Below are 27613 nucleotides of genomic sequence, written 5' to 3'. Positions count from 1 at the left end.
TTCACAGGATGTGAAACCCGCCAGTTCGGAGAACCAACTTTTCCATTATGAGGGTTCTGCAGGGCTGACTGCAGGACTTGTATGCACAGGCTTTGATATATGAGGGATGTCCTGGAACTAATCCCATGTGTATACTGAGGGGTGAACTGTATTTTTATTTGATTCTTTCTGTAAGATAAGGCACTCTTTTGGTTTAGAGTCTCCCTTTAGTTTCAGGATTCATGAATGGGGGTGAGTAGGAGGGTAGGAGTGAGTACCAAAGTATCAAAAGATTTTAGATCTTTAATTAGCAAATAAAACTTTATAATGAGTTGATAGTCTGCAATGCTAATGATTGCTAATGATTAAGATGTTATGTCATGTTTCTGTTTATCTTTCTAGGTAAACAGATTTTTTTATCTATATATTATATATAGATCTCATAATTTAGAAATCCTCTTCCAGTTTAAAATTATATTCTGTGAATCATACTGTGCTTCAATAGGGTATAACCATGTTAAAGAAACATTTCTTTTTCTTTTTAAGACAAAATGTTCCTTTTGAAGACTATACGAGGCTTCAAAAAAGACTAAAAGATATACAGAGAAGACATAATGAATTTCGAAGTCTAATTTTGGTTCCTAACATGCCTCCAACAGCATCTATCAATCCTGTTAGCTTTCAGTCATCAGCCATGGTTCCAAGCATGGAACTACCATTTCCTCCTCATATGCAGGTATGAGCATTTATTTTAGGGGGAAAAAAAAAGTCATACATTTTTGTAGGTTTTTATGTTTAAATATGGTGATAAAACTCAAATTATAACTTTGGTCAGTGCTCAAAATTCACCACAAAAATGGCATAAACATTTAAAACTAGTTTTAACTTCTTCCCTTTCATTTAGCATAGAAATTTGCTGAATTCAGTTTGAATCATGATCCTTTAGTGATGGTGGTGAGAGTGAAATCTCTTACTGGACGATAGAAAAGAGGAGACTTGATTGAGTCATTGAGTAACCTAGAGTCTGTAGCTTATTCATAATGTTAATACTAATTACTAAGAATTTACTAACGCAGTGAACTGTGCATGTTCCGTGCAATGTCTAATACTAACGAAAATGCTTTGAGGGCAGATATTACTATTCCTAATTCATAGATAAGGGAACTGATTCAGAGTGAAGTGACTTGCATAAGGTCATAGCTAATAAGTGACAGAGTTTCAAATCTAAACCTGTTGAATCCAAAACCCGGGCTCTTTCTATTGTATCAGGCCCCTGAGGTATTGAAGGAATCAGATTGATTCTTTTTCAGAAGATGGGAGTATTAATAAGTAATTATGTTTTATAACGTAAGCACAGAAGATTTTAATCACTGAATTGAATCTCAGGCCAAGTGCTTTGTTTATAATAAACTGCTGTTAAACACCAGTGTTGTTGGAAAGTTACCATGTTAAGTATACCTAGGCCCTGCATTAGTATTTTCTAATTCACTCTCTGGTGAATTTTATACCTAGAGAAGAACAGACTGTGGGTTTTGCTTAAGGCTAGAGCCTGAGGCAGGAGAGAAGCAAAACGAGATGGTAGTTTAGCCCGTGCTACTGTTTTTAGACTGCTACAGTGGTCAGCATTTCCTTGCCAAATGTTATAGGCATATATAAAAGAGGCAGTCCAAGGCTGCTACCTAACAGTTTTTCTAATAGTTTCTTTTGCTATGCTTTCTCTACATCATTTTAAGGAGGAACAGCATCAAAGGGAACTCTCTCTACTTCGCAAAAGACTAGAAGAACTGGAAACAACACAAAGAAAACAACTAGAGGAACTTGGATCTTCTGGAGAATGATGTTCTTGGAGAACAGGCAGATCAAAAGAGGTGAAGTTGGTGACTCAGTAAAACTTGACATTTTAACCTGTGGCATTTACATACTTTTTACTGTTTGCCAAAACACTTGAATGTGCCTCAAGAAAAGGTACCTACTACATGCTGTATTGTATGACTGTCAGGATTTTAAGATTATACAAGTGAAGCATTACAAGAGAAAGTCTCAGAGATATTTAGAATATTTGACAATGGTTTGAGAATGTAAAACAAAAAGGAACTAGTTAGAGTCAAGTTTTAAAATTTTTACTTTGTTGAATTTTTTTTGGCATTTTGAGTGAAATATAACTATCATTAATTCTCTCTTCATCTTTGAGATGCTTGGCAATAACAGGGTCCATACACATCTTCTGGTTTACTATATACAAAAATTGTAGTTGAAAAAAGACAAAAGTCAGCATAAAGAATGTAAAGGTATCTATATACAAAAGACTACCTTTTCTAAAATCTGTGTGCACATAATTTATTAAAGAGCTTAATTTTTTTTTAATCGTCTTGTGTTTAATTTTACATCAACCATATAGCATATATTTAGCAATATGACAGTCTACTGATTTTGGCTTTGTTAGAATAGAGAATAAGTGCAAATAATTAAATCCTATGGCTGTATTAACAAGGGGGCCATTGATTATAAAACTTGAACTCAGGTCCCTTTATAAACATTGTTGGTATTTAACTTTACTTCCCATTACTGTGGATCTAACCAAGTAATTATGTGTTTTGTGTCCCTAAGTATGCTCTCATTTTTTTTGGTCTACACCCATTGGAAGCCTTTTTAATGTGACATCTTTTAGAGGAATTCTGCTGGAATAATTTCATGTTAACAAGGCTAAAGCTCAAGTCTCCCAAATTAAGTGGAATGTTCATTATCCCAAGGTGTTCATAGTCAAAAGTCCCAGTTGATAGTGAAGAAGGCCAGGACTGTAATTGAGCAGTCCTTAGCACCATTTAGCAAACTAGGTTTACTTACTACATAATATAGCTGCTTATTCACAGCATATACAGTGACACCTTATCTCTGAAAAATAATTTCCATGGAGCCACTTAGAATAAAAAAATCTATTATAACTAACTAGAAAATTGAAAAAAAAAAAAACAGGCCACAGTTACATCAAAATGTTTATTTTTTGGATAGAGACATTTAAAACATTCATCTCCAAGAACAGCTTCAATCAGGTATACAATAAGAAATAGACTTTAAATCCTAATACAGAAAAGGTAACAGAATTTTTTAAATGCTGCTGTAGACACTAGTGTTAGAAAAAAAAGTTTATAAATGGTTTTGCACCAAAAAAATATGCAAAGAAACTTGAAAATAGAAATTGTTTGCCATTTGTTGCTCTGGTTGCTGTTTAATATAGACCCAGTGACTGATTGTCTTCAGCACACATCTAATTTGGCCATTTACTGCATTTGGCTAATGTGATCCAAAATGTGATCTAGATAGTGCTTTTCACTGGAGGATTGACAAACACGCTACATACATTAGTGAATCTTCATACCACCTCAGTGAGGTAGCTTAGAAATATTATACAGAAATTGAGGCACAAAGAGGTAAGTGACTTGCCCAAAGTTCCCAACAGCACAGTCCCTGGAAGAGGAGGTAACTCTCCACACAGGACTCAAGTGCCAGAAAGCTGGACAGGGACACCCTCATGTAGCATTTAGTAAATACTTAGATAAAGCTGTAGCTGATCCTTTGAGTTGAGTTTTCAGTACCCTAAAGTAGTAGGGGAAGTCTTTTGGGCAACTCTCCTACCCTTGGCTCTCAACTCTCCTACTGTTGTTCTCTTATGAACTCCTTCGCCTCTTTGAAGACTGTAGCAGCCTTAGATGGGGACCAGACCTCTCACCTTTATTCTGATCTGTCATCTATTTGGTAGTTTTGTTTGTTTGAGGTGTGTCCGTTGGACAGACAATGGTCAAAAGCAACAGGATTGGGAAGGTGCCTATCAGGGTAGTAACTGCTTATTTTCTCTGATCAGTTTGTTGAGGTGTCACCTCTCTTATGCTTTTCCGGATAATACAGAAGCAACAAGGAATTGCCTTTAAGACAAATTCATATTTAAATCCTAATGCTCCATACAGTGTTGGTAGATGATTTCAAGGAATATGTGATCAATGTTATTTGACTTGAAAAAATTTCTTTCCTAGATGGGGGATTTGGAGCACCAAGGGTAAAAGGTGCCTGCCACAAGAAAAGCTCAAGAGTTGCCAATTATGCTGTTTACTTCTTCTGGTTTAATAGAAGGAAAACACAGTGGTATTAAAACTGGTCATGAGCAGCAAAAATTCAGGAATAAAAAATCAGCACTAAAAAGACTACAGTATAACTGGATAGAGAATTCTTTAAAAAGAAAGGCATGAATAAAATGGGTATTTTGAATTCTTTCTCCTGCGAGGAATACTTTCAAAAAGTACATAGTAAGACTAAGATACCAAGTTGTATACTAATATTTTTTAGGCCTTGGGCCTCAAATACATATATTTATATATAATACTCCAGTGTGAACAGCAGTTCGATGAAATGTAAAATGTATCTTTTTTTTTTAAATCACACACAAGTATTCATAACCACAGGGTTCACCAGAAATCTAAAGCAAGGAGACACTCATATAGAAATGGAGTTACTCTTCCACAGATCGTTCTGATCAAAGGTTTTGGAACAGAAATGAATTAATGATTTTTTTGTATAATATCCAACATGTCCACTATCAAATACATTTAGTATGAAAAAATAGATGAAGAAAAGGAACATACATTAGGACAAAGTATCTGGTTAAAATGCTGTTCATTTAAATAAAGCCCACTCTCCTTACTTTAGAGCTCCTTGGTGAAATGGAGGTGAGTTTGATGGAGTGCAGTTGATGACCACTGAAAAACACGAGCCCTTTCAACAATGTTGCAACACTGTTAGTTTTTGGTTTAAACACACACACACACTCACAAATGCTAAGTGTACACTACCAAATTCTGCGGTCGGCTTTTCCAAGAACTACTGGGGAAAGTTTCAATGCTGCAAATCCTCGAGGTTGCCCTAACACCCCCACCTTGTTTCCAAATGACTCATTTCACATTTTGTTTTGAGCACTGGCAGTATCCCTTTACAATGCAGAGGTGCAGTGTAGCACAAGTGCTACATAGCTGTAGTTTTCAAACAAAACCACTTATATCATTGTGCTTAAGTGGAGACTGTAGTTACAATACTGACATTCGCTTACTGGCCCTGTATTCTCTGTAAACAAGGAGGCTGTTTGCAACAACCACTTCAACTCTATTTACAGAAGGGTTCCCACGGTATACACACAGGCACAAGGGTTGGTATGCTTTCTAAAAGCTGTGCATGTGCCTTGGTCTCTTAAAAAGACAGTACCCAAAGTGGAACCTATGTGCAAACAAGAAATTAACGACACAGAGTAGCTCAAGCAGCCATTTTGCTCCCAAGTCGTCTGAAGAACTTTGCCAGATTAAGCCAGGCCCCAGAGTGCTTACATCCACTTGCATTTCTTCTTTTCATCAAATAAGACTTTTACATGCAAGAGTTGTTTCTGAGCTTCTTCCAGCCCTCGTTCTCTTTCTAGTTTATTTAGAATCTGTTGACAATTAGAACAGTTATTTTAGATATTGTGGTTTTAGCATTACAATTCTGTTTGGTAAAATCTGTATGAAACAGATGCCAACATTTTCTTCCATCATTTACGTACTCACTTTGCAAGTTGTTTTGCTAACTCCTTATCACAGGATCAACAATACCTTGGCTTAAAATAGAAGCTCGCAAGAAATACCAACTATTTGCTTACAAATATGGGGCCAGGCTTCCAAGGCCCTGCTTTATGCATTATGTCACAGCCATTCCAAGCACAGCAAGCATTCCTGGGCAGCCAACATGCAGGCAAGTATTTCTCCTTAAATGCAGCAGGCAGGGACATCCTGGTCAGAGACAGATCCTTCCCTTCCCTCCCATCTGGGCAGTGTAGTCCCTCCTCGTGCTTCCCTTCTCTCCCCTGACCCCTGGAACGAGGGATGCTTATCATGTTTAAGAACTCATTGCCTCTACCCTACCTTAGAGCTTCACTTCATCTTCAAGTAGCAAATGGAATTGGTGAGCTATTCTCACCATTGACATGGATAGCCTGTCCCAGCATGATTGGGGGGGAATCAGGGAAGGGGGAGTTAACATTTGTTTGGAAACAAAGCATCTGATGAATGTGTCTGTTTGAATTTCCAAAGAAAAAAAACCCAGATTAAGGAGAATTAATCATAAAGGAGAATGGTTTATTGAAATAGTCGCTTAAGTTAGAAATATGTCATAATTTCATATAACGATTGAATACAGAATCTAGGCAATTTAACAAGCTTAGCTTTCGTTTTTAGCAAATTACAATCAAGCATAAGCTGACCCCATTTAATAGAGCCACTACTTACTCATCAAAGTTAACTTGAGTCAGTGTGGCTGTAGGCCCCATGAACTCAAATGTAAATTCAGGCTGGTCCAAATGTAGGCAGCATGATAAAACTAAGAGGGGCAGCCATGTACAGGGTCTGGCTCAGTGCCAGGATCCCCCATCTCAGACAGGCTTCCTGGCTTCCCTTTCTGGCCTTTTGGGATGCCAGAGCTGTTCTGAAACTGACAGAATGCTATAACCACATCCTTATGCCTGATTCAAAGGTTAAAAACAATGTTATTTAAAATCTTACCTCATCAAAATATTTTACGATGTATTTGTAAATTTCTGTCAAGGCCACTTCTTCATTAAATTCATTTTCATGTTTCTAAAAGAAAGACTTGTTGAGAGATTCTGAAATGACTTAAAGTAACCAAATATAAGCTTATTTCTGCTTTCTAATGATACCTTAGATTCCTGAGTTAAAAATTCTTCCATTTCTGAGGATGACAATGGAGGCAAATCCCTGATTGCTTTGTAATAAGATTTTACTTCTTCTTTGTAGGTTGGGATATCCTTGGCATAGAGAAGCTTATTAGTTGGTGCTTCCTGGAAAAAAAAAAAAAAGCAACCATCACCAAAAGAGTAAAAAAAAAAAAAAAACAAAAATGGGGGAGGAATTTATAATATTCCAATGTAGCTGAACCCCCACCACCAACTAGTTTTACCTCTTGCTAACAAGGCTTCATGCAGTAGGCCTTAAATGTTGTTGACTGAATGACTGACTGCCATCTAGATAGTTCTGGTGAGTCACTGTTATTTTCAGGCAGATTAAATGCTAATATATTCTGCCTTCCTCTCATAAAAGAACTAAAATTATTATTTTTGCATGATTTTGAGTTACTGTAACAATGGAACTTATTTCAATCATAGTTCATTACTAATGGTTGTAAAAAGCCTGAATTAAAACATTTGCTCTCATCCTCACCCACCAGTGAATTTGGCATTTATAAAAGACTTGATTGTAGGTCTGATTGAGCCCTTTATATAACCATGAAACTGGTAAGTAATTGGCAGTGGCAGATTTTCCAGCTTGTCCCTTTTATTTCATTAGATTATAAACATCTTCCAGTTTCTTCAAAGAAGCACATGGTCATTAGTATTGGTGGCTCTGATGTGTGATTTTGCAAAGGTCCTCTGGCAGTTTGAATGTTTCTACATAATTATAACTGATATTTAAAAATTAAATATGATTTTTTTTTTAAATCATTATTTTTCACAAAACTTTAAAAAATTCTACTCAGGGAAGATAGGTAAGTTAATGATAGGGCTAATGTCTCAGCCCATGAGGCTGAATCAATGGCTTGATGAATCATTCTGAAGGATGCCTAGAGACTGAGATATTATTGAGATTTTCTCATTTGTGAAATTTAAGTGGAACCCAGAAATTGTGCTATCATTCATTCATTCAATAAACATTATTAGGCACTGGAGCAGGCATTGAGAGTACAATGATAAAGACTAGTGGCTGCCCTTGAGAAGCTTACAATCTAGTTGCAAAGACAGATTTATGAAGTGCTTACTGTGATACAAATAATTAGCAGCAGGAGTTGACAAAAAGAGTTGGACAAATCAGAAATCATAATTCTGCTACTTTGTGTGGTTTCAGGCAAGACTTGTAACCTCCCAGAACATCAATTTTCTCATCTATAAAATGAGGGTAATAATAACTACCTTATTTGGTACTTGTGAGGATTAAGTGAAATGTGTCAAGAACATAATTCAGAAACAACTGTTTTTAGTGTGAATAAACATTTAAGTGCCTTTCAGTGTGCTGCAGGCTAACATGAACTTTATTAGTCAAATGAAGAAAGTGCTGTAGGAAATACATTGGGGAAAATTCACAAAGTAGGCATATGTAGACTGATCTGAGTCTCCTACAGTTTCTGGTCCTCATTAGGAAATCATATTTGTCGAATGAATAAAATGTTTATGATGAATGAATGGGTAGGATTTTACTAGACAGAGGGATTGTGAGACAGGAAAGATGAGCAAAGGGGTGTGAGAACAAGTTCATGGTGTGAACTTGGGAAAAGTACAAGCTGTAGCACAGTGGGTATGTGGAGTGTGCAAGAAAATAACGAGGCCAGCCAAGAGGGCTGAAGCCCATCAGGAAGCACTATGTGGCACTGTGAAGACTTTAGCTGGTAGGTAATGGGAAATAGTTGCAATTTTTAAGAAGCAGACTGACATCATCAGATTTATGTTTTAGAAAGATTACCTGAGAGACAGTGAAAAGGAAAAGTTTAGAAGGATAGGTGGACAGCAGGGGCAAGGACACCAATTAGGAAGCAGTTATCCCAGTAGGGATGGGATGAAGGGATAAGGCTAAGTGATAAGGCTAAGGAAAGAGGAGGGAGGGACAGACATTTGAGACAGAAGTCAGTGGTAACCAATAGTTTGGGGATAGAGGTTGGAAGGAAGAGGAGTCAAAGATAACGTTGAGGATTCTACCTTGAGAGACTAGGCAATGCTAGGGAAGACGAGTAAAAACAGGTTTGTTTTGCAGAAATACTGCTGATAAAGAGTTTAGATTATGACTGGGAGTCTGAGGCACCCATGGAATATCAGTCTCCATTCATTCCAGGTACTCTTGAAGTCCTGCCCAAGAACAACTCCTCAGTGTTCAAAGATCCATTAGGCACAGATATTGCTCAGTTTAGTATATTTTGGAGCACTCAAATAAGACCAAAACATCTCTTTCGAAGTTTGCTCTGATTTTTATCTTTCTTTGCGTTCTTGCGACTATTGATCAGCAAAGAAAACCATAGGAAAACAGTACTCATGCTTTGATTAGAAACTGACAAACTGGTATTGTTAGAAATCTTGGGCAAGATTTTCTGTCCCATAAGCAATGTGTTATATTCAAATAGACATTTTATGTATATCAAATAGAATTGATTTAGGCAAATTTCAATAGTTGCATATTTTGGGTTAATAGTTTATCAGTGTCCATAGAATGTTTTTCTAGGAAACAAAATGCATACTTTGTGATAAAGTTTTTCACAGGCAGAATTCTGCAGTCGGGTGGGGCTAATTATTTTGTTTTTCACTTTAAAAAAATTAGATTAAAAATAATGAGACAGATTTTAAATAACAGCAAATTTACAGTGGCCCTTGCTATCTCATTTTAGCTGGTGTAGCTTAGACCAATTGTTTATTATTTGAATGCTTATCAGAAAGACAAGTGTGTCAAACTCATAAGACTACATACAAGAAATACTCAAGCTGGGCCTTACCTTCCCTAGTTGCTGCTCTGTGAGAGAAAATGCATCCATGAATGCCTGAGCAATCACTGACAAACAGCCGTCTATATGTGGTGTCTTCTTAATGTCAAAGACAAACTGAGGGTTCTTCAGGATGTTTACCCAGAAGCGAAGAGGAAGGCTGTTCAAAGAGAGAATAATCTATTTTCAAATAGGGCCATTCATGAAGCCAGTGGTCTGTTTATCGCAGTTTGTAAACGGGTGTTTTTGTCCTTGTTATTGAAGTATACAACTCTGCTTAGCCCAACATACCAAGCAACAGACAGAAGCGTCACTTGGAGAGAAGAAGAAAGGGTTAACTGGCAGAGCTACTGTAAAAGAAGGATAGAGGAGGGTAAGTCTGAATGTGGCCATGGACAAAAATTTTCTCCAGACAGCTCTTGATTATATATCTAATCTCTCTCACCTGGATTATTTCCCATCTCCTGACAGTTTGTTCTCGCATAACTATCAGCAGTCCTCTCAACACAGAATCAGACCATGTCTCTCCTCTGCTCCAACCTTCTGAGGCTCTCCATCTCCCTCTGGATAACACCCTGCATGACCTGGCCCTCCTATCCCACTGCTCCTCACTGCGCTCATTCCAACTCTCCTGTTCTCCTTGCTGTTCTTCATGTGGGCCAAGCAAGCACGCACCTCACAACTTGTGCTCTTGGCGTCTGCCTGCCTGAAACTTTCTTGCCTCAGGTAGTCTCATGGTTTATGCCCTCTCCTCTTTCAAGACTTGGTTCAAGTGTCACCATCTCTGTGAGGCCTTCTCAGATCACCCGGTCCTGACACATACTAGCCTCCTTTCCTACTTTCTCCACTGCACTCATCATCTGCTAATGTATTACTGTTTGCATATTGCATTTAGTGTCTGTCCCCAACTATTAGAATGGGACCTGGACTTTCATCTGTTTTGTTACTATATCTCCAGCAACTAACTGCTTGGCCCATAGTAGGTACTCAAATACCCGAACATGATCTTGGGACTGGTTCAAAGTCCTTCCATTATCTCCTTTTCAACTCTGGCCTAGCTCATTACCTCCCCCATATGCTGCTAGGTCTCCCAACAGCTTTACTGTCCTGGCTGCTGCCCCTGCTCAGATGCCATAATCTTCAAGGTGGAATGGTGGCCCTCAGCTCCCAGTCTTGATGTGTGGGAGTGGTTGGGAGTGGCAGGGACTGGAGATAAGAGGCTAGAACAGGCCAGGGGCAGTGGCTCACACCTGTAATCTCACTACTTTGGTAGGCTGAAGCAGGAGGATGGCTTGAGTCCAGGAGTTTGAGACCAGCCTGGGCAATGTAGTGAGACCTCATCTCACAAAAAGTTTTAAAAATTAGCTGAGTGCGGTGGGCATGCTCGTGTAATTCCAGCTACTTGGGAAGCTGAGGTGGGAGAATTGCTTGAGCCCAGTAGGCAGAAGTTGCAGTGAACCAAGATCCCACCACTGCACTGCAGCCTGGGCAACAAGAGTGAGACCCTGTCTCAAAAAAAAGAGGCTAGAACACAGGAAGAGAAGGGAGCAAGCCAGCATAAAGAATTGGGATAGGCCTGGATTAAATGGGAGATTAGACCTAGAGCTCTGGAACTTCAGCTTTTGATACTCATTTAAAGTGACCTGGCTGCCCTCAGTGCCTGGAAAGCCTCGAGCTTGCACTGAGAAGTTCTACTTCATCATAACTCTGAGTCTTATCCAGCCCATGCACACAGCATTTCAAAGAGAGATCATGAGCTACATTTCTTTACTGAGGAGGCAAAATTTGGATGCCTTGCCTGTCCTTAAGGTAAAATATTAAAATATAAAACAAAACACAAACTTTTGGCTAATTCTCATAGTATCTGAGTACTGCACTTGATAAAAAATTTCTGTACAGAATCAGAGTATAGACAGATAGCTTGGAGACTGCAAAGTAACTGATTAGGAACAAAAAATGGTTTATCATAAAATTTTGTCTAATGCAAAAATGATATAAAACCACAAATGTTAATTTCTCATTCTTTACTGGTCAACTTAAATTTGTTTTAACATTCTAGACTAAGTATCATGCACCAAAGATAACAGTTTATCTTCAAGAATAGGATTCTTGGCATAGGAATGGTTTCCTTTATTGTTTAAAAACAGTAACAGAATAAGAAACTACTTTGACATGATAGCTTACCAAGCTCAAAGATTCTGATATAGAGATAAAATGAATCCTTCTGTAACTATCTATGTCTTTCTTTTAGTTAATTTTCTGTCCCAGATTCTTGAAAACAGTCAATAATCACCTACATTCCCACCTGTTTGTTTTCCAAATATGTACGACGTCAGGATCTGTGATTTTTTTGTTTTCAGCCTGGGCGTCCAAAAAGTCAAAAAAGTATTTTATAGCAAATGGAGCTCTGCTGTTGGGTAAACTCCAAATGCTTCTAAAAAGTTTTTCAAGCACAGAATGAATTGCCACCTGAAAGATAGACAACATCAGATTTGGGAGATTAAAAACTGTGGTAGTGGTTTTGAAAACGTAATAGCAAAAGCAAATCCAAATTCAGGGAAAATAATGTACAAAACAGGGAAAAACAAACTGAAGAGAAAAATGTAAAATTGTCAAATGTGGCCAATGCTCACAGTATAGGTCAAAAGTCTTGAAAATCCATGCCCAGGTTTAGATTTGGTTCATAAGCTTCTTGCTGATAACAACATTGTTTAGTCAACTGGGAGGATATCAGAAATCTCTAGCAGTTGAAATGTCAGTTGTTAGGGCTGTTTACATAAACCAGGAAGCCACGGATATTTGGCTTTTATTAGTTATGTTCAGCCTGGAAGAGCTCAAGTGATGCTGCTCTGTTCCCAGAATTTTTCCTGTTGCATGTATTTCTATCATAAGGTTTTATTGTGTACTTTCCAAAGCATTTGAGTATTTTACAAAAGCCAAATAGGCTGAGCTCTGTGGGACAGCTGAGAAAATCAAGAGGCTTGGGCTGTCCTCTGCCCACTAAACAAATCTCCTAAGCTCTAAGCAGATTCTTTGTTACAATCTGAAGAAGCATGCCCATCAAGTTCCTGGGGCCAAGTGTAGATAATAGCATTTATAGTGCTCATCATTCCAGAGGGGGAGGAAAAAAAAGATCACCACAGACTTCTGTTAATTCCACTAAAAGCCAGATAAAGTAAAATTTGCTCTCAGTTTGGTATTCCACCGGCTTTCACATCTGACACTTTTATGTGTGAGCAGAATTCTTAATTTTAAAATGAAAAACAAAAATTAAGATTTACTAGGTTTATAGTCATTGACCCTTCCCATCTCCTTCATTTTATTTGCAATTCAAAAAGGGAGTTTTATTGCTCATCTATAATAACAAGTAAACAAAAAGGAATAATTATGCTGTCAACCTAAAAAATAACAATAATAGTGAAATGGTGGGGAAAGAGACTGGGAACAATATTAAATCCCTGACTGAAGATACTAAAGTACAAATCTGTAAAGTGCTGTTATCTTTGTAGTGTATAAAAAGAAGAGGAACGGGGTAGGAAGTGTTTACAATTTAAACTTTTCATTTTGCTTTGCTAGAAGGCACAAGGGATTTGTAACATTTTCACACTTCAGTGGAAATTAAGTCAAACATATCATACACCCCCTAGGTAGCCATAAAGTGCTCCCAGAACAGTAAGTGTACCTTGGTCGACAGCAGCTTTGTCAGATACATTTCTTTTACTTTGAACTTGTGCTTCCCTCGATGTCTCTTTCCTTGCACATCTTGGAATGCTTCCGAATCTGGTAAAATCTGAAGGGAAGACAGCAGAAGCGTTACCCAAGGAGACCACTCATGCTACTGAAGGCATGCAATTCAGCGGTGAGCACAAGAAAGCCTGAACTCACCAAATGGCAGTGATCATCCGAGTATTCCACATCTGAACGCCAGAGAAAGAGGGAGAGAAAGCAGTCCATTAAAAAAAGCAACCATGGGCTAATCGGCCTTCTCATAAAAGGCCCCATTTGTGCTATATACTGAAGTTACTTGAGCTTTTTGACTTGAGCTCTCCATAGCTACATTTTTCCCCCTGCTGCATCTTAAGATCTTAAGAACAGCGTGAAGATGGGACGGGTGAGGGATTGGAGGAGGAAGTAGATTCCCTAGTGATCTCTGATCTCTTGCTGGTAGGAGAGGCTCAAGCCTCATTAATTTAACAAATGCACCTAGAACACCTCCTATGTGCCAGGGACTACTGGGCATATAGCAATGAATAAGACCTAGTTCCCACCCTGATGGAATTTGCATTCTGGCCAATGAGAGACATCAAACTTCTAGGTACACAATTATTACAACTGTGATAAAGGTTACGAAGGAGAATTATATGCTAAAGAATTAACGAGACCAAATCTAGTCCAGGAGTTTTTGAGGAAGGGATGTTTGAGCTGAATCTAATGAAGAGATAGAGTCAGCTAGGCAAATTGCAGGAAGGTCCAAAGGTAGGAAGGAGCTGACCCTTTCTAGGATCTCAAAGGACAATGAGGTGGTGGTCACAGAGCAAGCCAAGAGTAGCACAGAGTGAGGAAATGTGGCTGTAAAGGGTAAGGGAGTGGTAAATGGAGAGAAGAGAGGAAGTAAGGCATTTGGTTTGTTTTAAAGTTGAGAGAGGCTCAGTGGCTCACATCTGTAATCCCAGCACTTTGGGAAGCCAAGGCAGGAGGACTGCCTGAGCCCAGGATTTCAAGACCAGCCTGGACAATATAGCAAGACCTCATTTCTACAAAAAAATTTAAAAATTATCTGAGCATGGTAGCACACTCCTGTAATCCCAGCTACTTGGGAGGCTGAGGTGGGAGGATCATTTGAGCCCAGCAGGTTGAGGCTTCAGTGAGCCATGATTGTACCACTGCACTCCAGCCTGGGCGACAGCGAGACACTGTCTTAAAGATGAGAGAGACTAGCACATCTTGAAATGCTAATGGAAAATGGGGAGTAGATGGAGTGGGAAAGAAAGTACAGGTGAGAAAAGAGATTACTGGTGGCGTAAGGATACTGAGAAGGTTGGAAAGGATGGTGGACCCAAAGCACAGGTGAGAGACTGGCCTTGAATGGAAGAAGGTCAGCCTGCAAGCATCAAGGAGGAAGGCAGGTGCAGGTAGGTTGGTAGGTTTGGTATTGGCTGTTGAGGGACTTCTGATTAGTTTTCTCTGTAAAGAGGGCAGGGTGAAGTCATCTGCTGAGAGGAGAGCTGTGTGGGTCAAAGCTTTGAGGAGAGAAGGTAGACATTATGGACAACACAGAGCTGAACTGCCCAGAGGAACCCAATGAGAGCAGGCTGTGTGGAGGGCCCTGGTCAAGTTGGGTACCATGAACTTATAGTGACCCCCTGTGTGCCATTATGTGCCTTTCTTCTGTGGCTCCCTAGCTGTAGTGTCAGGGAAGGATAATCGTTGGGTTCATCCAGGGTTGGGATTTTGACAGAGGGGCTGATGATAGGACAGAGGTACAGGAGGTTTAGAGTATTAGCAGGATGATAAGATGGTGGCTCTCAGTTGCAATGAATGGAAACTAGCAGCAGTGTTGACTGACTGGAGGGCCCACGAAGAGATCCAAACCTAAGATTCTACTATTCAATCCCCAAATAATAGGCTCTTCAAAAGGCCCAATCTTTGAAACCTGAAAACCACAGCTCTTCCACTTTTCAACACAAAGACACCATCCCCCTTAAGCTGGAATGATAGCAACTCTGCAAGATGGCTTCACCACAGCCCCATGTAGTGATGGAAGGTGGGTTTCCCCAAAGGAGTCCTACCCAATTATCCTGTCTGTATAATCAAGAACCCCACATTCCCTGTTTGCACTGACCAGATGCTCCCTGCTCCTTCTAATAGCGAATCCAGAAGTCAGGAAGCCCTACCTCTGGCTGTGTGTGTGAAAGGAGCCTGTTTGGGAGGAGCTCAGAACCTTTCCAAGGGCTGAGAGCTGATTGTCTTGACTAGGGTATAATTTCTCTGGAGACAAACCTGGAACAGGAATTTCCTGCCCCAGGGCTATCAGGGAAGCAGAAGATCACTTTAGAGACCAGCCTATTGACTTTCCCATAAAAGCTCGCCCTTTAGTTTGTCTCTCTCCAATTTCTGGAAATTTTGCAAGTGCTATCACAGGAAACTGGGACCTTCCAAGTGGACTGTTTTTTTTCAGCGCTTGCTGCGGGGCTCTGTGATGATTATCTGTACTCTTCCCTCTCAGTTTGCCAGGGGGATCTCCTCCGTTAGCCTCCATCCTTCTAAAGGGTTGAAAAAAAGCTATGAGATTCTGCCCTGAGTTTAGGGCTATAAAGAGGCAGCCACTTCCTCAGTGCTGGGCAGTCCAGGCCAACCACCATTTATAGTTTCCTTTCCTTCTTGCAGGAATCACATTCTTAGGACTGGAAAGAGATCAAAATGGCTTTTCTCAACTTTCAGAGAATTACATAGCAACAACTCAGTCTCACCTTTGTGACAATACAGCTGAGAGAGGCAAAAAGCAATACTTTATGAAGCTGGGTGAGAACAAAAGGTTAACAATATTATATGGGTTACCTGAAGTAAAATTTGCTATCTTCTTAAAGACTTTTATAGTAGATCCATTTGATATCTGAAACCAAAGATAAAAGATATATGAGTTTTCAAAATTTAATAGATTTCTCAACTTCACCCAGGAATTAGATGGCTGGATGGATCTTACATGCTCTCACTTATTAAATCAAATATTTATCAAGAATTACTATGTTCTGGGCACTGTGCTGGAGGCTGGGACTAAATGACAAGCAAGACAGTGTCTCTGTCCTCAAGGGGCTCATGGTCCTGTGGAGGAGGCTGATGAGGCCATGGGAGGCAGTGGGGTAGGTAGTACGCAGAAGGTGGAGGCCAGGACCCTGTGGGACAGATGGGAGGTGGGCCAGCCCTGGAAGAGGGGAAGACTGAGCTGTGTTAGGACATTCCCCCCAATTCGCAGAGGTCAGGAAAGACCTAGGCCAGTTTCATTTTTTGAGGTTAAAAAATTGTTACTTGCTATGGACTGAATGTTTGTGTCTCCTCCAGATTCCTATGTTGAAATCCTAATCCCAGTTAGGAGGTAGGGCCTTTGGGAGGTGACTAAGTCATGAGGTTGGAGCCCTCATGATGGGAATAGTGCCCTTATAAGAAGAGACACCAGGGCCAGGCGTGGTGCCTCACTCCTGTGATCCCAGCACTTTGGGAGGAAGAAGAGGAGGATCACTTGAGTCCAGGAGTTTTGAGACCAGTCTGGGCAACATAGGGAGATCCCTCTCTATAAAAAAAATTTTTTAAATTAGCTGGGCACATTGGTGCACACCTGTAGTCCCAGCTACCTGGGAGGCTGAGGTGAGAGGATCACTTGAGCCCAGACATTCAAGGCTGCAGTGAGCCCTGACTGTGCCACTCTACTCCAGCCTGGGCGACAGAGTGAGACCTTGTCTCTAAACAGAGGAGGAAAAAGAAGAGACAGCAGAGCTTGCTGATCCCCTCTGCTTTCCACTACACAAAGATACAAGAAGACGGCTCTCAGCAAACCAGGAGGAGGGTCCTTACCGGGCTACTAGTACTTTGCCCAGACCATGAACTTCCAGTCTCTGGAACTATAAGGAACAAATGTTTAAGCCACCCAGTCAATGGTATTCTGTTATAGCAGCCCTAACTATGACACTACTCTATTAAGAAATGCTGAAACGGGTTTTCAGAAATTGTGGTATATAAAGTTGGTGTCTACCCTATGACAGAGCCATTTCACATGTAGGTCCTTAGTCCACATAAATAAGTATAAATCCTGATAGGGAGCTATTTGTAATTGTCCCATACTGGAAACAACCCAAACATCCATCATTAGAATGAATAATTTGGGGCATATTCATACAACAGATTATAAAACAATGAAAATGAGCAAACCACTGTTACACGCCACATGGGTAAATCTTACAATCATAATGTTGAGCAGAAGAAGCTCAACAGAAAAGAAAGTATACTGACTGATTCCATTTACATAGAGCTTGAAAAAAGCCCAAACAGTCAAAACTATCATGTTAGATATTTGGAGAAGAGAGCAGCGGTAGTGATTAGGAAAGCCCAGGAGAGGGCTTCTATTTTTTGACATGGGTGGTAATTTCAGGATATGCTGACTTGATGATAATTCACCCAGCAGTACGCTTATAATTTATTTGTTTTTCTGTAGGTATATACAGGTTGAGCATCCCTAATCCAAAAATTCAAAATGCTCCAAAATCTGAAACTTTCCGGGTGCTGACATGGTGCCACAAGTGGAAAATTCCACACCTGAACTCATGACAGCATGTGACAGTCAAAACCCAATAAAAACTTTGACTTGTGCACAAATTATATAAAATTACCTTCAGGCTCTGTGTATAAGGTGTATATGACACATAAATAAATTCTGTGTTTAAACATGGGTCCTGTCACCAAAATATTTCATTATGTGTATGCAAATATTCTAAAATCCAAGTAAATTCCAAAATCTGAAATACTTTTGGTTCCAAGCATTTTGGATAAGGGATATTCAACCTGTGACATTTTTTCAAAAGCTTGTAAAATCACAAAATTTGCATATACTTTTTAATAAAAGCTTTGAAATGTAAGCATAACGTGGGCCATGCTTAACTTTTGCTAATATTAAGTGTGCAGCTCAATGACTATTCACATTAAATATATACTGGCATAACCACCACCTTTATCAAGACATAAAATATTGCAAGGTCCTGAAAAGTGCTCCCATTGTCCCTTCTGAGACAATGACCACCCCATCTTCATCCAGAGGTAATTACTTTTCTGTCTTCCATCACCATTTATGAATTTTGCCTGTTCTTGGGTATCATATAAATAGAATCATACAGTATGTACTGTGTCTAGATTTTGAGGGTCAATATAAGGTCTGTGACATTTATTCCTGTTGCAACTACAAGTAGTTCATTCTTTATTACTATGTGTTAGTTCATGTAGTATGAATATATTACCAAAAATTGCCATACAATAAAAGGAAAGAATTACCGATACATGCTACAGCATGGATGAACTGCAAAAGCATGCGAAGAAGCCAGTCACAAAAGACCACATATTGTATGGTCCCATTTATATGAAATGTCTATAAAGATGGGAGCAGTAGACACAAGGGACTCCAAAAGCGGGGAGTGGGCTGGGGCAAAGGCTGAAAAAGTTCCTATTGGGTACTGTGTTCACTGGGTGATGGGATCAATAGAAGCCCACACCTCAGCATCATGCAGTATACCCTTGTAGCAAACCTGCACATGTACCCACGAATCTAAAACAAAAGAATATATGAAATGTCCAAAACGGACAAATTTATATAGACAGATCGTAGATTACTAGTTGGCTAAAGCAGGGGTGGGGGAAATAAGGAGTGACTGTTAATGAATTCAAGGTTTCTTCAGGAAGGATGAAAATGTTCTAAAATTAGATTGTGGCAGTGGTTGCTCAATTCTATAAGTATACCTAAAACCATTGCATTGTATACTTCAAACGGATTAGCTTTATGGTAATATAAATTATATTTTGGCTGGACACAGTGGCTCATGACTGTAATCCCAGCTCTTTGGGAAGCCAAGGCAGTAGGATTGCTTGATCCTAGGAGTTCAAGACCAGCCTGGGGAACTCAGAGCCCCATCTCACCTCAAAAAAAAAAAAAAAAAAAAAGCGCTGATCATTGTGGCACATGCCTGTAGTCCCAGCTGAGGCAGGAGGATGGCTTGAGCCTGGGAGGTCAAGGCTGCAGTGAGCCATGATTGTGCCACTGCACTCCAGCCTGGGCAACAGAGCAAGACCCTGTCTCAAAAGTTATGCTTCAACAGAACTGATAAGAATTGCCACAGATTTTAAATGTATACATTTGACAAAGAAAGGCCTCTGTATATATTGCCTCTTTTGGAGTTAAAATCAAGTGTTCTCACGTGAGACCTTTTGGTACCATGGAGACCAGGGTCAAGTGGCCTTACAGTGCCCCTCCCCCACACCCTGATGGGCACTCGCACATCCCCAGGCAAGGAAGTGCCCTTCGGGCAGAGGGGGACAAAGATACCAAGATGCTGGGGGCAGGCCTGGCTCTGTGGGAGGAGGGGCTCATTCACAAAATTACGAGACAAAGGGGTGGCAAGAAGGAGGCAGGTCAGAGATCCACAAATCTCCTTCATTCTGGAACTGTTTCTGCAGGACTGACCCTGTCACTTCTGAACCTTATCAGCTAAGTGACTTTTCCTTCCACTCTAAAGCTCCAAAGCTATTCTCAATTCTGATATTAATTTGGACCTTGCCTTCCCAGTTTGGAAAGAGTGGAAACCTAGAATTTCTCTTCTGGCCTGCTGCACATTGGTTATCAGAATGTACAAGCCCACTTAGCAAGCACCAGAGGATTAAAACCTAATCTCCTTCAGGTTACACCCACAGGGAGGAACACAGAGCAAGAGCCAGCCCTCAAGAGGCCCTCAAACACAGCTGTCCAGCCAGCCACTAAGTTTAGGCCAGAGCCCTCCAACTGCTGGTGTGCATGATATCTTGGTGGTGGGGTGGGGGCAGCACTGGGCAGGGGCCGGCTGGGGCCATCAGGCCTCTGCAAAGTGTCTCCAGCAGGGATTCTTAACTCTTACTGAGCTCTTTGACCCTGCTCCTATTACCGAGTATCCTCTCCTTTTCCCCTTGAGCTATTCATTGTTTGCTGGCTGATTTTTCAATTCTCCTCCATATTTGATGCAATTAAAGTAAATGCTCTGTGCAGGCACCCCCTTAGCAATACTCAGACACCAAGTTTATGAGAAGCTTTGAACACAGTTACAAAATTCCTCCCCACGAAGAGCTGGATATGCTCTGTTTCTAAGCCAATAAATATATTTTTATAAAAGGAAGCTGGTGATTCATTCTGGGTAATTGTCAAAGAATGAATCCCAAATGTCTCCCATTGAGTGTTGAGCCAATACTTCACTACTGTCAGACGCTTTGTTTTGCCAAAAGCGAGCACCCTTACTCTATAATCACAAACACCGCGGATGGGCCTTCTGATAAGGAGTGCTGCCAAAAGTTCAAATGTCTCTTCAAGAGCTGGCAACAGCCCGCTGCTAGTGCTGTGCTCAGGCATTAAGATAGCATAGACACAGCTTGTACCAAGGAAATTTTACTCTGAAATTATCTCCCAAGAGCAAGTGTAGAAACATTTTATTAGTGGATGAGTTGTGTGTGTGAGTGCATATGTGTAAGTGCGTTTCTAACTTTCACAGCTGCTCTAGAGCTGGAACATTTCACCCATGTGACACTTTAACACGATTATAAAGACAGAAAAATAGTTTATTTACAGATGTTTGTGGGGGAAAGGTTTCCGTTTTCTTTTTAGCACAAGTCAGCTGCTGCTGAGGTAAGGACAGAAATGCCTTTTTGAAAAGTGCCCTGGAATGCAGAGTGTTAAAAAGATGATGCCGTTTGTTCCATCTGAGGAGCTCCAAATGCTCTTCTAAGAGTGACTCATTAATCGTCCCCTAGTCCTGTGAGGCAGGGAGCGTCCTCTGGGCCTCTACTTTAGGGATGAAAGCCAAATTAAATCAAAGAAAGATTAATGTCACTAGATGGATCTGCAGCAGGATTGTTTCTCCAGCCCAGAGCAGAACTGGTACGCACGGCAATTTCAAATTAAATTCCTTCCAGTCTCACAGGGTTCTAGGATTCGATGTGACAACAGGCGATTCCCCTCCAATCATCAATGGAGGGGAATTGGGGCCACCCCACGTTAGAAGTGGCAGAGATAACTGTAGACTTTCCCATCATTAGAATGAGGAGTTGTAACCACTCAGGGAGAAACAGACCCGTATCAACAACTTAAAGTCATTTCTAAAATAAACAGGAGCTACACATCCTCCAAACCATTTGCAAGTGAAGGTAAGATTTCTTTATAAGATACCATGTTTACGGCATAGCTTAGAGAGAATTCCATGAAAAGAGATTTTCTAGAAATGTAAGGTTGAACTTATGTTTAACCTTATGAAACTACCACTTTTGTAGGTAAAAATGGTCACCTATTGACAATTTCATATGGCTCCACCTAAGAGAAATGCTAGCATTGTAGCTATAAATTTTATGAAAAATTATGAATATGTTCTGAATATTGTGATAATTTAAAGAAAAAAATCTGAAAACATGAGAATCAAATCACTACACAGAAACTCTGATTGAAATCTCTCATTCCTAAAATCACCTTTTCTGCTGAAACAATATTATGTGAAAACAGAATTCTATTCCACGTGCTGTCCCAGCAGCCACGCGCCAACATTGCTCTCCCTCCGTCAATATCGTCTTCTCCCTCAGCTCTTCTCACTGATGCCCCAAGGCTGGAAACTGATGAAAACAAAATCTTGTTTCTCAGGGCTTGAGGGATAACCTTGCTGAGTCCTGCAGCACAGGGGTTCACCAGTGCATTGGAAGGGGCCGTCAGAACGTTCTCCACAGGCTGGTCAAATCACACAGAAGGTTCTGGACATCCAGGGGAGGGCTTACAGGATGCTGAAAACCAGAGAAAATGCCACAGGGCTCCTGCTTCTCTCTTATTTACTTGAAATTAACCTTCAGGCCACTAGCCAGCTCTCTGCGGCCTATTAGTGATAGCCCTGAGACTGTCTTCCTCCTGAGGGAGTTGGGCCACCAAGAATGTGTGGGAAACTGCGAAGAACTGAACACTTAAGACTCAAGAGTGATCCAGTTGGGTTGGAGTTGTCAGAGCCCGGATGCCTGAGAGAGGCTCCCTTTGGATGAAGGTAACTGTCATCTTCACGGACTGCTGGCCAAAAAGAGGGTTAAAGTAGAAGTAGGGAAGCATTTTGATAAACTCACAGACACGAGATTCACTCTGGGATTTTAAGAGAAGTTACCCTTTATGAATCTGACATCAGAGAATGTAACTACCAGGATTTCTCCTCAATCAGGCCCAGCTCTCTAGCCAGGCTGCCTCGGAGGTTAGGAGCGTGGGCTGAAAGCCTGGATCTGGGGAAGGTATCCCTCAGGCCCTGCGCAGAGCCAGTCTTTAGAGTGCTTATTTCGTCTGCTTTCAGCCTTGAGGCATCAGTGAAGGAGCTCTGTGACTCTGGCCAAGTTTCTTAGCCTCCCTGGGCCTCAGAATGGGGCTGATAGTATTCACCTCATGGAGCGGTAAAGAAGATGGAAAGAGCTGCTATTGGTCAAAGCCCTAGAACAGTGCCCAGTACACAAGAAGCATTATACGTGTTTGTTAAATGAATATCTAAAGACATTCACACTGCAACGGACCTTTAGCGATTGTCCAGTCCCTTTTAGTGTCACAGATGATGGACTTGACCAGAAGGATTGCTGACCTTACTTAACAGACCCTTTGGGACATTCCTATGAGCTTTAAATATCTTTTGAATTACAAATTTGTTAGCAGTGACCACTTCTGCATTAGTACACATCTGTTAACGACAGCGGTTAAACAACTTTTCTGCTTCTCAAAACCTTGCAGCTCAGAACTTGAAGTGTAACCTTTAGAGAAAATTTCCTGCCCAACGCCTGTCCTGCATACTCGCCGCTACTCCATAGCAGGGTGCGGGTGTGATAACTCAGCCCAGCCAAATGTCACAGCAGGGTGCGAGTGAGAGGAAGAAGGCTGGACCCCAGAGAAACCACCCTGCCACAGTCCTAGGGGACGAGCATGCCCCACTCCCTGAACATGCAGGTGCACATGCCCCAGACCCTGTTGGCACCAGAGCAAAGCACAGTCCCTTTCATAGTCAACACACACAGGATGACATCCAGTTAAGGAAGCGCGCCAGGAGGGTTTAATTATAGGGGAGAAAGACTCCTCTGGCTTCATGTGTAAAGACACGCTTAACCCTTTGTCTGCACAGGACAGAATGACACTGGAACAGAAATGCACCCTCCTCTGTGTTCATCAGATGGAAAATGGGAGTAAGGAAAGCACCTGCCTCCCAGGGTTTTTGTGGACATTAATTGAACTAATGCACGTGAGCAGTGCCAGGCACTGGCTGCCATGGTTATCATCATGGAAAGCAATTCCCCAGTGCTGGGGGTTGCCAAGGGTGTCAGCCCAGTAGGTGACAGGGCCCTGCCAGCAATGTGGGGCTCTGGGGGCTGCATCTAGTCCATGAGATGCTATATTTTTGTCATGCCCTCAAATCCCCTCTAGAAACCTGTTCTTCAAATGTGCTGAGAGTAAATCATTCAGAGGAGACCAGCTACACTCTATTTGCCCTAAGGACAGACAAGGAAAGAAGAAACAGGCTGGCTCTCCAACAGCAGGAACTTTGTTTAGATAGTAGGAGGAACTGGCCGCCACTACAGATTAACTTTAAAACCTAACTAATATGGACTAATTGGAGGGAGGCGAGTCTGATTCACTTAAAACTCTGAATTAGACCCTATTTTTAAATGAATTTTTTTTTTATTTTTATTTTTTATTTTTTGCTTTTAAGCACATACAGTGACTCAAACTAGGGTACTTTAGTAAATGAATAAGAGTGATCATTAGTATCTTGTCTCTTTGGAGGGAAATGCTAGCGCTCAAGAGAAAATTTTTTCTTTAACGAAAGGGTAAAAGCAAACTTCAGCCCAGCCCTGTCAAATTACTCCCAAATTTTGAGTCTGCGGAGGCGCTGCTTTATCAAGTATAGATGTAGGTGGCTGAGGGTGGTGGGGGATGATTTTCTCCAAGCAGCCTTTAAAAAACGGCTTTTGAGATGGTCCAGGCATAGAGAACATGGAGCCCAGTGCCCTCCCATTTCCTTCAGGCTCTCTGGTTTATTTGCCTTATGGCTTAGCTTTTTAAACATAAGGAGAATCCTTTAAGCCTTCATGTCCTAGGCTTGTCATTTATTACCACCATGCAGCAACACTGGGGTATGAGGCCAATAAATCATTTGGACGGGAAGTGACTACAGGCCGGATTAATTTCATTATCATCCTTAAGCAGATAGGTGTCTAGCACGGCCAATGTCTGCAGTGAAGACTGATGTTCTATCTCTCCTGACAGGCCTTCCCCTTGCCTTGCAGACAGCTGTGGTGGTTCTTCATTCTCCCTGCTGGAGAGACTTGCCCTGCCTCCTCCTATTAATGGCAGTGAGTAGCCCCATCCCCTGCCTCTGGGGCCCACCCCATGCCCCACAGTGGCCGAGGGATGCTGAGAAGCCTGGCAGGCGAGGCACAGCTGAGCAAGACAAGAACTCCAGTCAACAGCACCAGAGGAGGGCCTTGGAGTCTGTATCCCCTCCTAACTCATGAAGACAAGCCTGCCACCCAGACACAGGGAGAGGTGCTGGCTTGCAGGTCTAGAACCCTGAACTGATGCCATGATAAGCACTTCCACTCAGCAGGGCAGTATCTCTGACTCCGACCTCCTCCTGGCCATTACCTTCCCTCTGGGGCTGTGTTTTTCCAGATACAGCCAAAGATGCCCCTGATTCCTGAGCCCAAGAATACACACTTTCAGAAAACTCCCTGGGGATTTTTACAAACTCCAAAAGCTAAGAACGACTGCTCTTGGCAAGATGATTCCAGGGTTGGCAAGTCTGAGCTATAGGAGAGTGAGCATGGGGCAAGTTGCTAGCCTGCGGCTTTCTCTGCTAGACTCCCTCCAGCAATGCCACAGGGGCAGCACCTCCTTAGTCATCACCCAGCGCAACCACTTCCAAACTGGGTGACCCACTCAGCCAAAAAGCCCAAGGATGGGTGTTCTCTGTCCCTGGCCATTGTCTAAGAAGCTCTGCTCAGGAACAGTCTCACTTTTTCCTGGGCAAGGGGAGAACCTGGCAGAGTCCTAGGTCCTTCCTGGTGCAGACCTGTCACCCTGGGACTGTACAGCCGTGAAAAACAGGGGGTGCCTACCCTCCCAGTGTGCTGGGAAGCTGCTCCTCCTTCTATCTTCTCCATCTCTAGGAAAGCACCTGCCTCCAGGCATCTGCACAGTCATCCCCAACTGACATCTTTGACCCCACCCTGATCCTATCCCTCCCATCCACGTGACTTGTGGTGTCCTCCTCCTGAGCATCTGATTCCGTTTGTGTCTCTGTGTCTGTCCAGAGCCACTGCATTATTGTTGGACAGCACCAATCCTCACCAGAAATCCACAGCTTCTAATGGGGCTCCCTATTTCCAAGTTTGCGCCCCTTCTATCTACATCTCACACACAGCCCCAATCATTTTCTGAAATACTAACCTCCCTGCTTCAGGACCTCCCATGGCTTCCCACAGTTCTTGGGATAAGACTCAGAACTCCTGAAGAGGCTACCCCCATCTGTGTGATCTGCATCTTCCCTGCTTGCCTCCCTGCCCCTACATCTTGTAAGAGGCCACAGCATGGACTGGTTCAGCCACAGACCCTCCAGCCAACTATCCAGGTCCGAATCTGGCCTTGCCACGGACTAGCTGTTACCAGACTTCCCGGAGCCTCATCGTACCCATCTATAAAGTGGGGTTAATAATAGTACCTATCTCATAGGACTGCTATAGGATAGAATGGGGTGAAATACTGAAACTGCCATTGCAAAACTATAACAGTGAAAGACATCTGAAAGGTGAACAGTGAAAGACATCTGAAAGGTGAACAGTGAAAGACGTCTGAAAAACACCTTTCAGATGCCTTTCACTGTTATAAGACGGTGAAGCAGATGTGTTAGAAGACAGTGAAGAGATCTGACCTAACCAACTCCATCTTGCTTCTAACCTCCAAGCTGCTCTTGCTCATTCCTGGATGTAGACTGAACTAACTTTGGGAGGAACTTACAGTTTAAAACAAAGACAACAGCCCTTTCCCAAAACCACCTTCTTGCCTGGGGACGAGACTGCCTTCATAGGACTAACAAATTAGCCATAACATTGGGATTATGGTTTAGGAATCATGCAGCTGGAGGCTACAAGATTCTGACTCTCCCCAAATTGCTCCTGGGGATAAAATCGCTATTGTAAAACCTAAGACCAGTGCTTGAGATATTTTGCAGACCCTGTTTTGTTTTGTTTTGTTTTGTTTTTGACATGGAGTCTTGCTCTGTCGCACAGACTGGAGTGCCATGGCACCATCTCAGCTCACTGCAACCTCCGCCTCCCGGGTTCAAGCAATTCTCCTGCCTCTTGAGCTACTTGAGCCAAGTAGCTCAAGTAGCTGGGATTACAGATGTGCACCACCATGCCCGGCTAATTTTTTGTATTTTTAGAGGCAGGGTTTTACCATGTTGGCCAGGCTGGTCTTGAACTCCTGACCTCAGGTGATCCACCCACCTCAGCCTCCCAAAGTGCTGGGATTACAGGCGTGAGCCACCACACCTGGCCCAGACCCTGCTCTTGATGGATCAGTTGGTACCACCCAGATCAATAAACTGGCTCATCTGATCTTGTGGCCCCCACCCCAGGAACTGACTCAGCGCAAGAAGACAGCTTTGACTCCCTATGATTTCATCTCTGACCTGACCAATCAGCACTCCTGGCTCACTGGCTTCCCCCAGCCCACCAAGTTGTCCTTAAAAACTCTGATCCCTGAACGCTCAAGGAGACTGATTTGAGTAATAACAAAACTCCTGTCTCCCGTACAGCCGAATTACTTTATCTCAATTCCTGTCTTGATAAATCGGCTCTGTCTAGGCAATGGGCAAGGTGAACCCGTTGGGCAGTTACATTACAGGGACATGCTGGAAATAGTACCTAGTGTGGTGTAAGTACTTCACAAGCACTGACTATAATCAGCTGTCACTACCCTCCTTCCCCCTCTCCATTGCCCCTCTTAAGTTTTGACTAGTCTAACATGTATGCTCTCCCTTCCCCGCTGGATGTGCCTGCACCCTAGCCCAGTCTGGCTAAATTCTCATTGTTTAGGTCTCAGCTCAGTCATAACCTCCTCCAGGAAGCCTCTTGGATTCTCCAAGCCACACAGCACTATTACACGCAAGGTGTTGCCTCTTTACTTGTCTCTCTGTCCTTTTCTGCACCCCCTCCCCAGGGCTGCAGGCTCTGTGAGGGCAGGGACCTGGTCTTTGCTTCTCTCCCATGCAGCCCCAGCTCTTATCAGAGTGGATATTCAACAAAGATTCAG

At 41.9% G+C, this 27613-nt stretch overlaps 2 protein-coding genes across 22 annotated transcripts in view; one reads left to right on the top strand and one right to left on the bottom strand.

The window, feature by feature from the left end:
* CEP83 (centrosomal protein 83) overlaps positions 1 to 17565 on the top strand; it is a 165818-nt gene extending 148253 nt beyond the window's left edge. For 15 of the 19 annotated variants that reach the window (XM_054527498.1, XM_063711854.1, XM_054527495.1 and 12 more), the window contains 2 exons: positions 526 to 715; positions 1713 to 2343. In XM_054527498.1, coding sequence (XP_054383473.1) covers positions 526 to 715; positions 1713 to 1817 — 295 coding nt within the window. In that variant the 3' untranslated portion in view covers positions 1818 to 2343. Of the gene's footprint in view, positions 1 to 525; positions 716 to 1712; positions 2344 to 5594; positions 9899 to 15150 lie in introns of those variants that run through there. The other 4 variants (XR_010135669.1, XR_010135666.1, XR_010135667.1 and 1 more) reach the window with 3 other exon arrangements.
* PLXNC1 (plexin C1) overlaps positions 2960 to 27613 on the bottom strand; it is a 159301-nt gene continuing 134647 nt past the window's right edge. Inside the window, exons 24-31 of one of the 3 annotated variants that reach the window (XM_002823595.5) lie at positions 16084 to 16138; positions 13411 to 13442; positions 13208 to 13315; positions 11831 to 11994; positions 9538 to 9685; positions 6707 to 6847; positions 6552 to 6626; positions 2960 to 5446 (exon numbers count right to left, since the gene is read on the bottom strand). In XM_002823595.5, the coding sequence (XP_002823641.3) occupies positions 5342 to 5446; positions 6552 to 6626; positions 6707 to 6847; positions 9538 to 9685; positions 11831 to 11994; positions 13208 to 13315; positions 13411 to 13442; positions 16084 to 16138 (828 nt within the window). In that variant the 3' untranslated portion in view covers positions 2960 to 5341. Of the gene's footprint in view, positions 5447 to 6551; positions 6627 to 6706; positions 6848 to 9537; positions 9686 to 11830; positions 11995 to 13207; positions 13316 to 13410; positions 13443 to 16083; positions 16139 to 18041; positions 22343 to 27613 lie in introns of those variants that run through there. The other 2 variants (XM_054527490.2, XM_054527491.2) reach the window with 2 other exon arrangements.

Source organism: Pongo abelii, chromosome 10, assembly GCF_028885655.2.
Source record: "Pongo abelii isolate AG06213 chromosome 10, NHGRI_mPonAbe1-v2.0_pri, whole genome shotgun sequence".
Lineage (NCBI taxonomy): Eukaryota > Metazoa > Chordata > Mammalia > Primates > Hominidae > Pongo > Pongo abelii.
The sequence above is the reverse complement of the archived record's forward strand: the minus strand, read 5'-3'. Positions and strand labels throughout refer to the sequence as shown.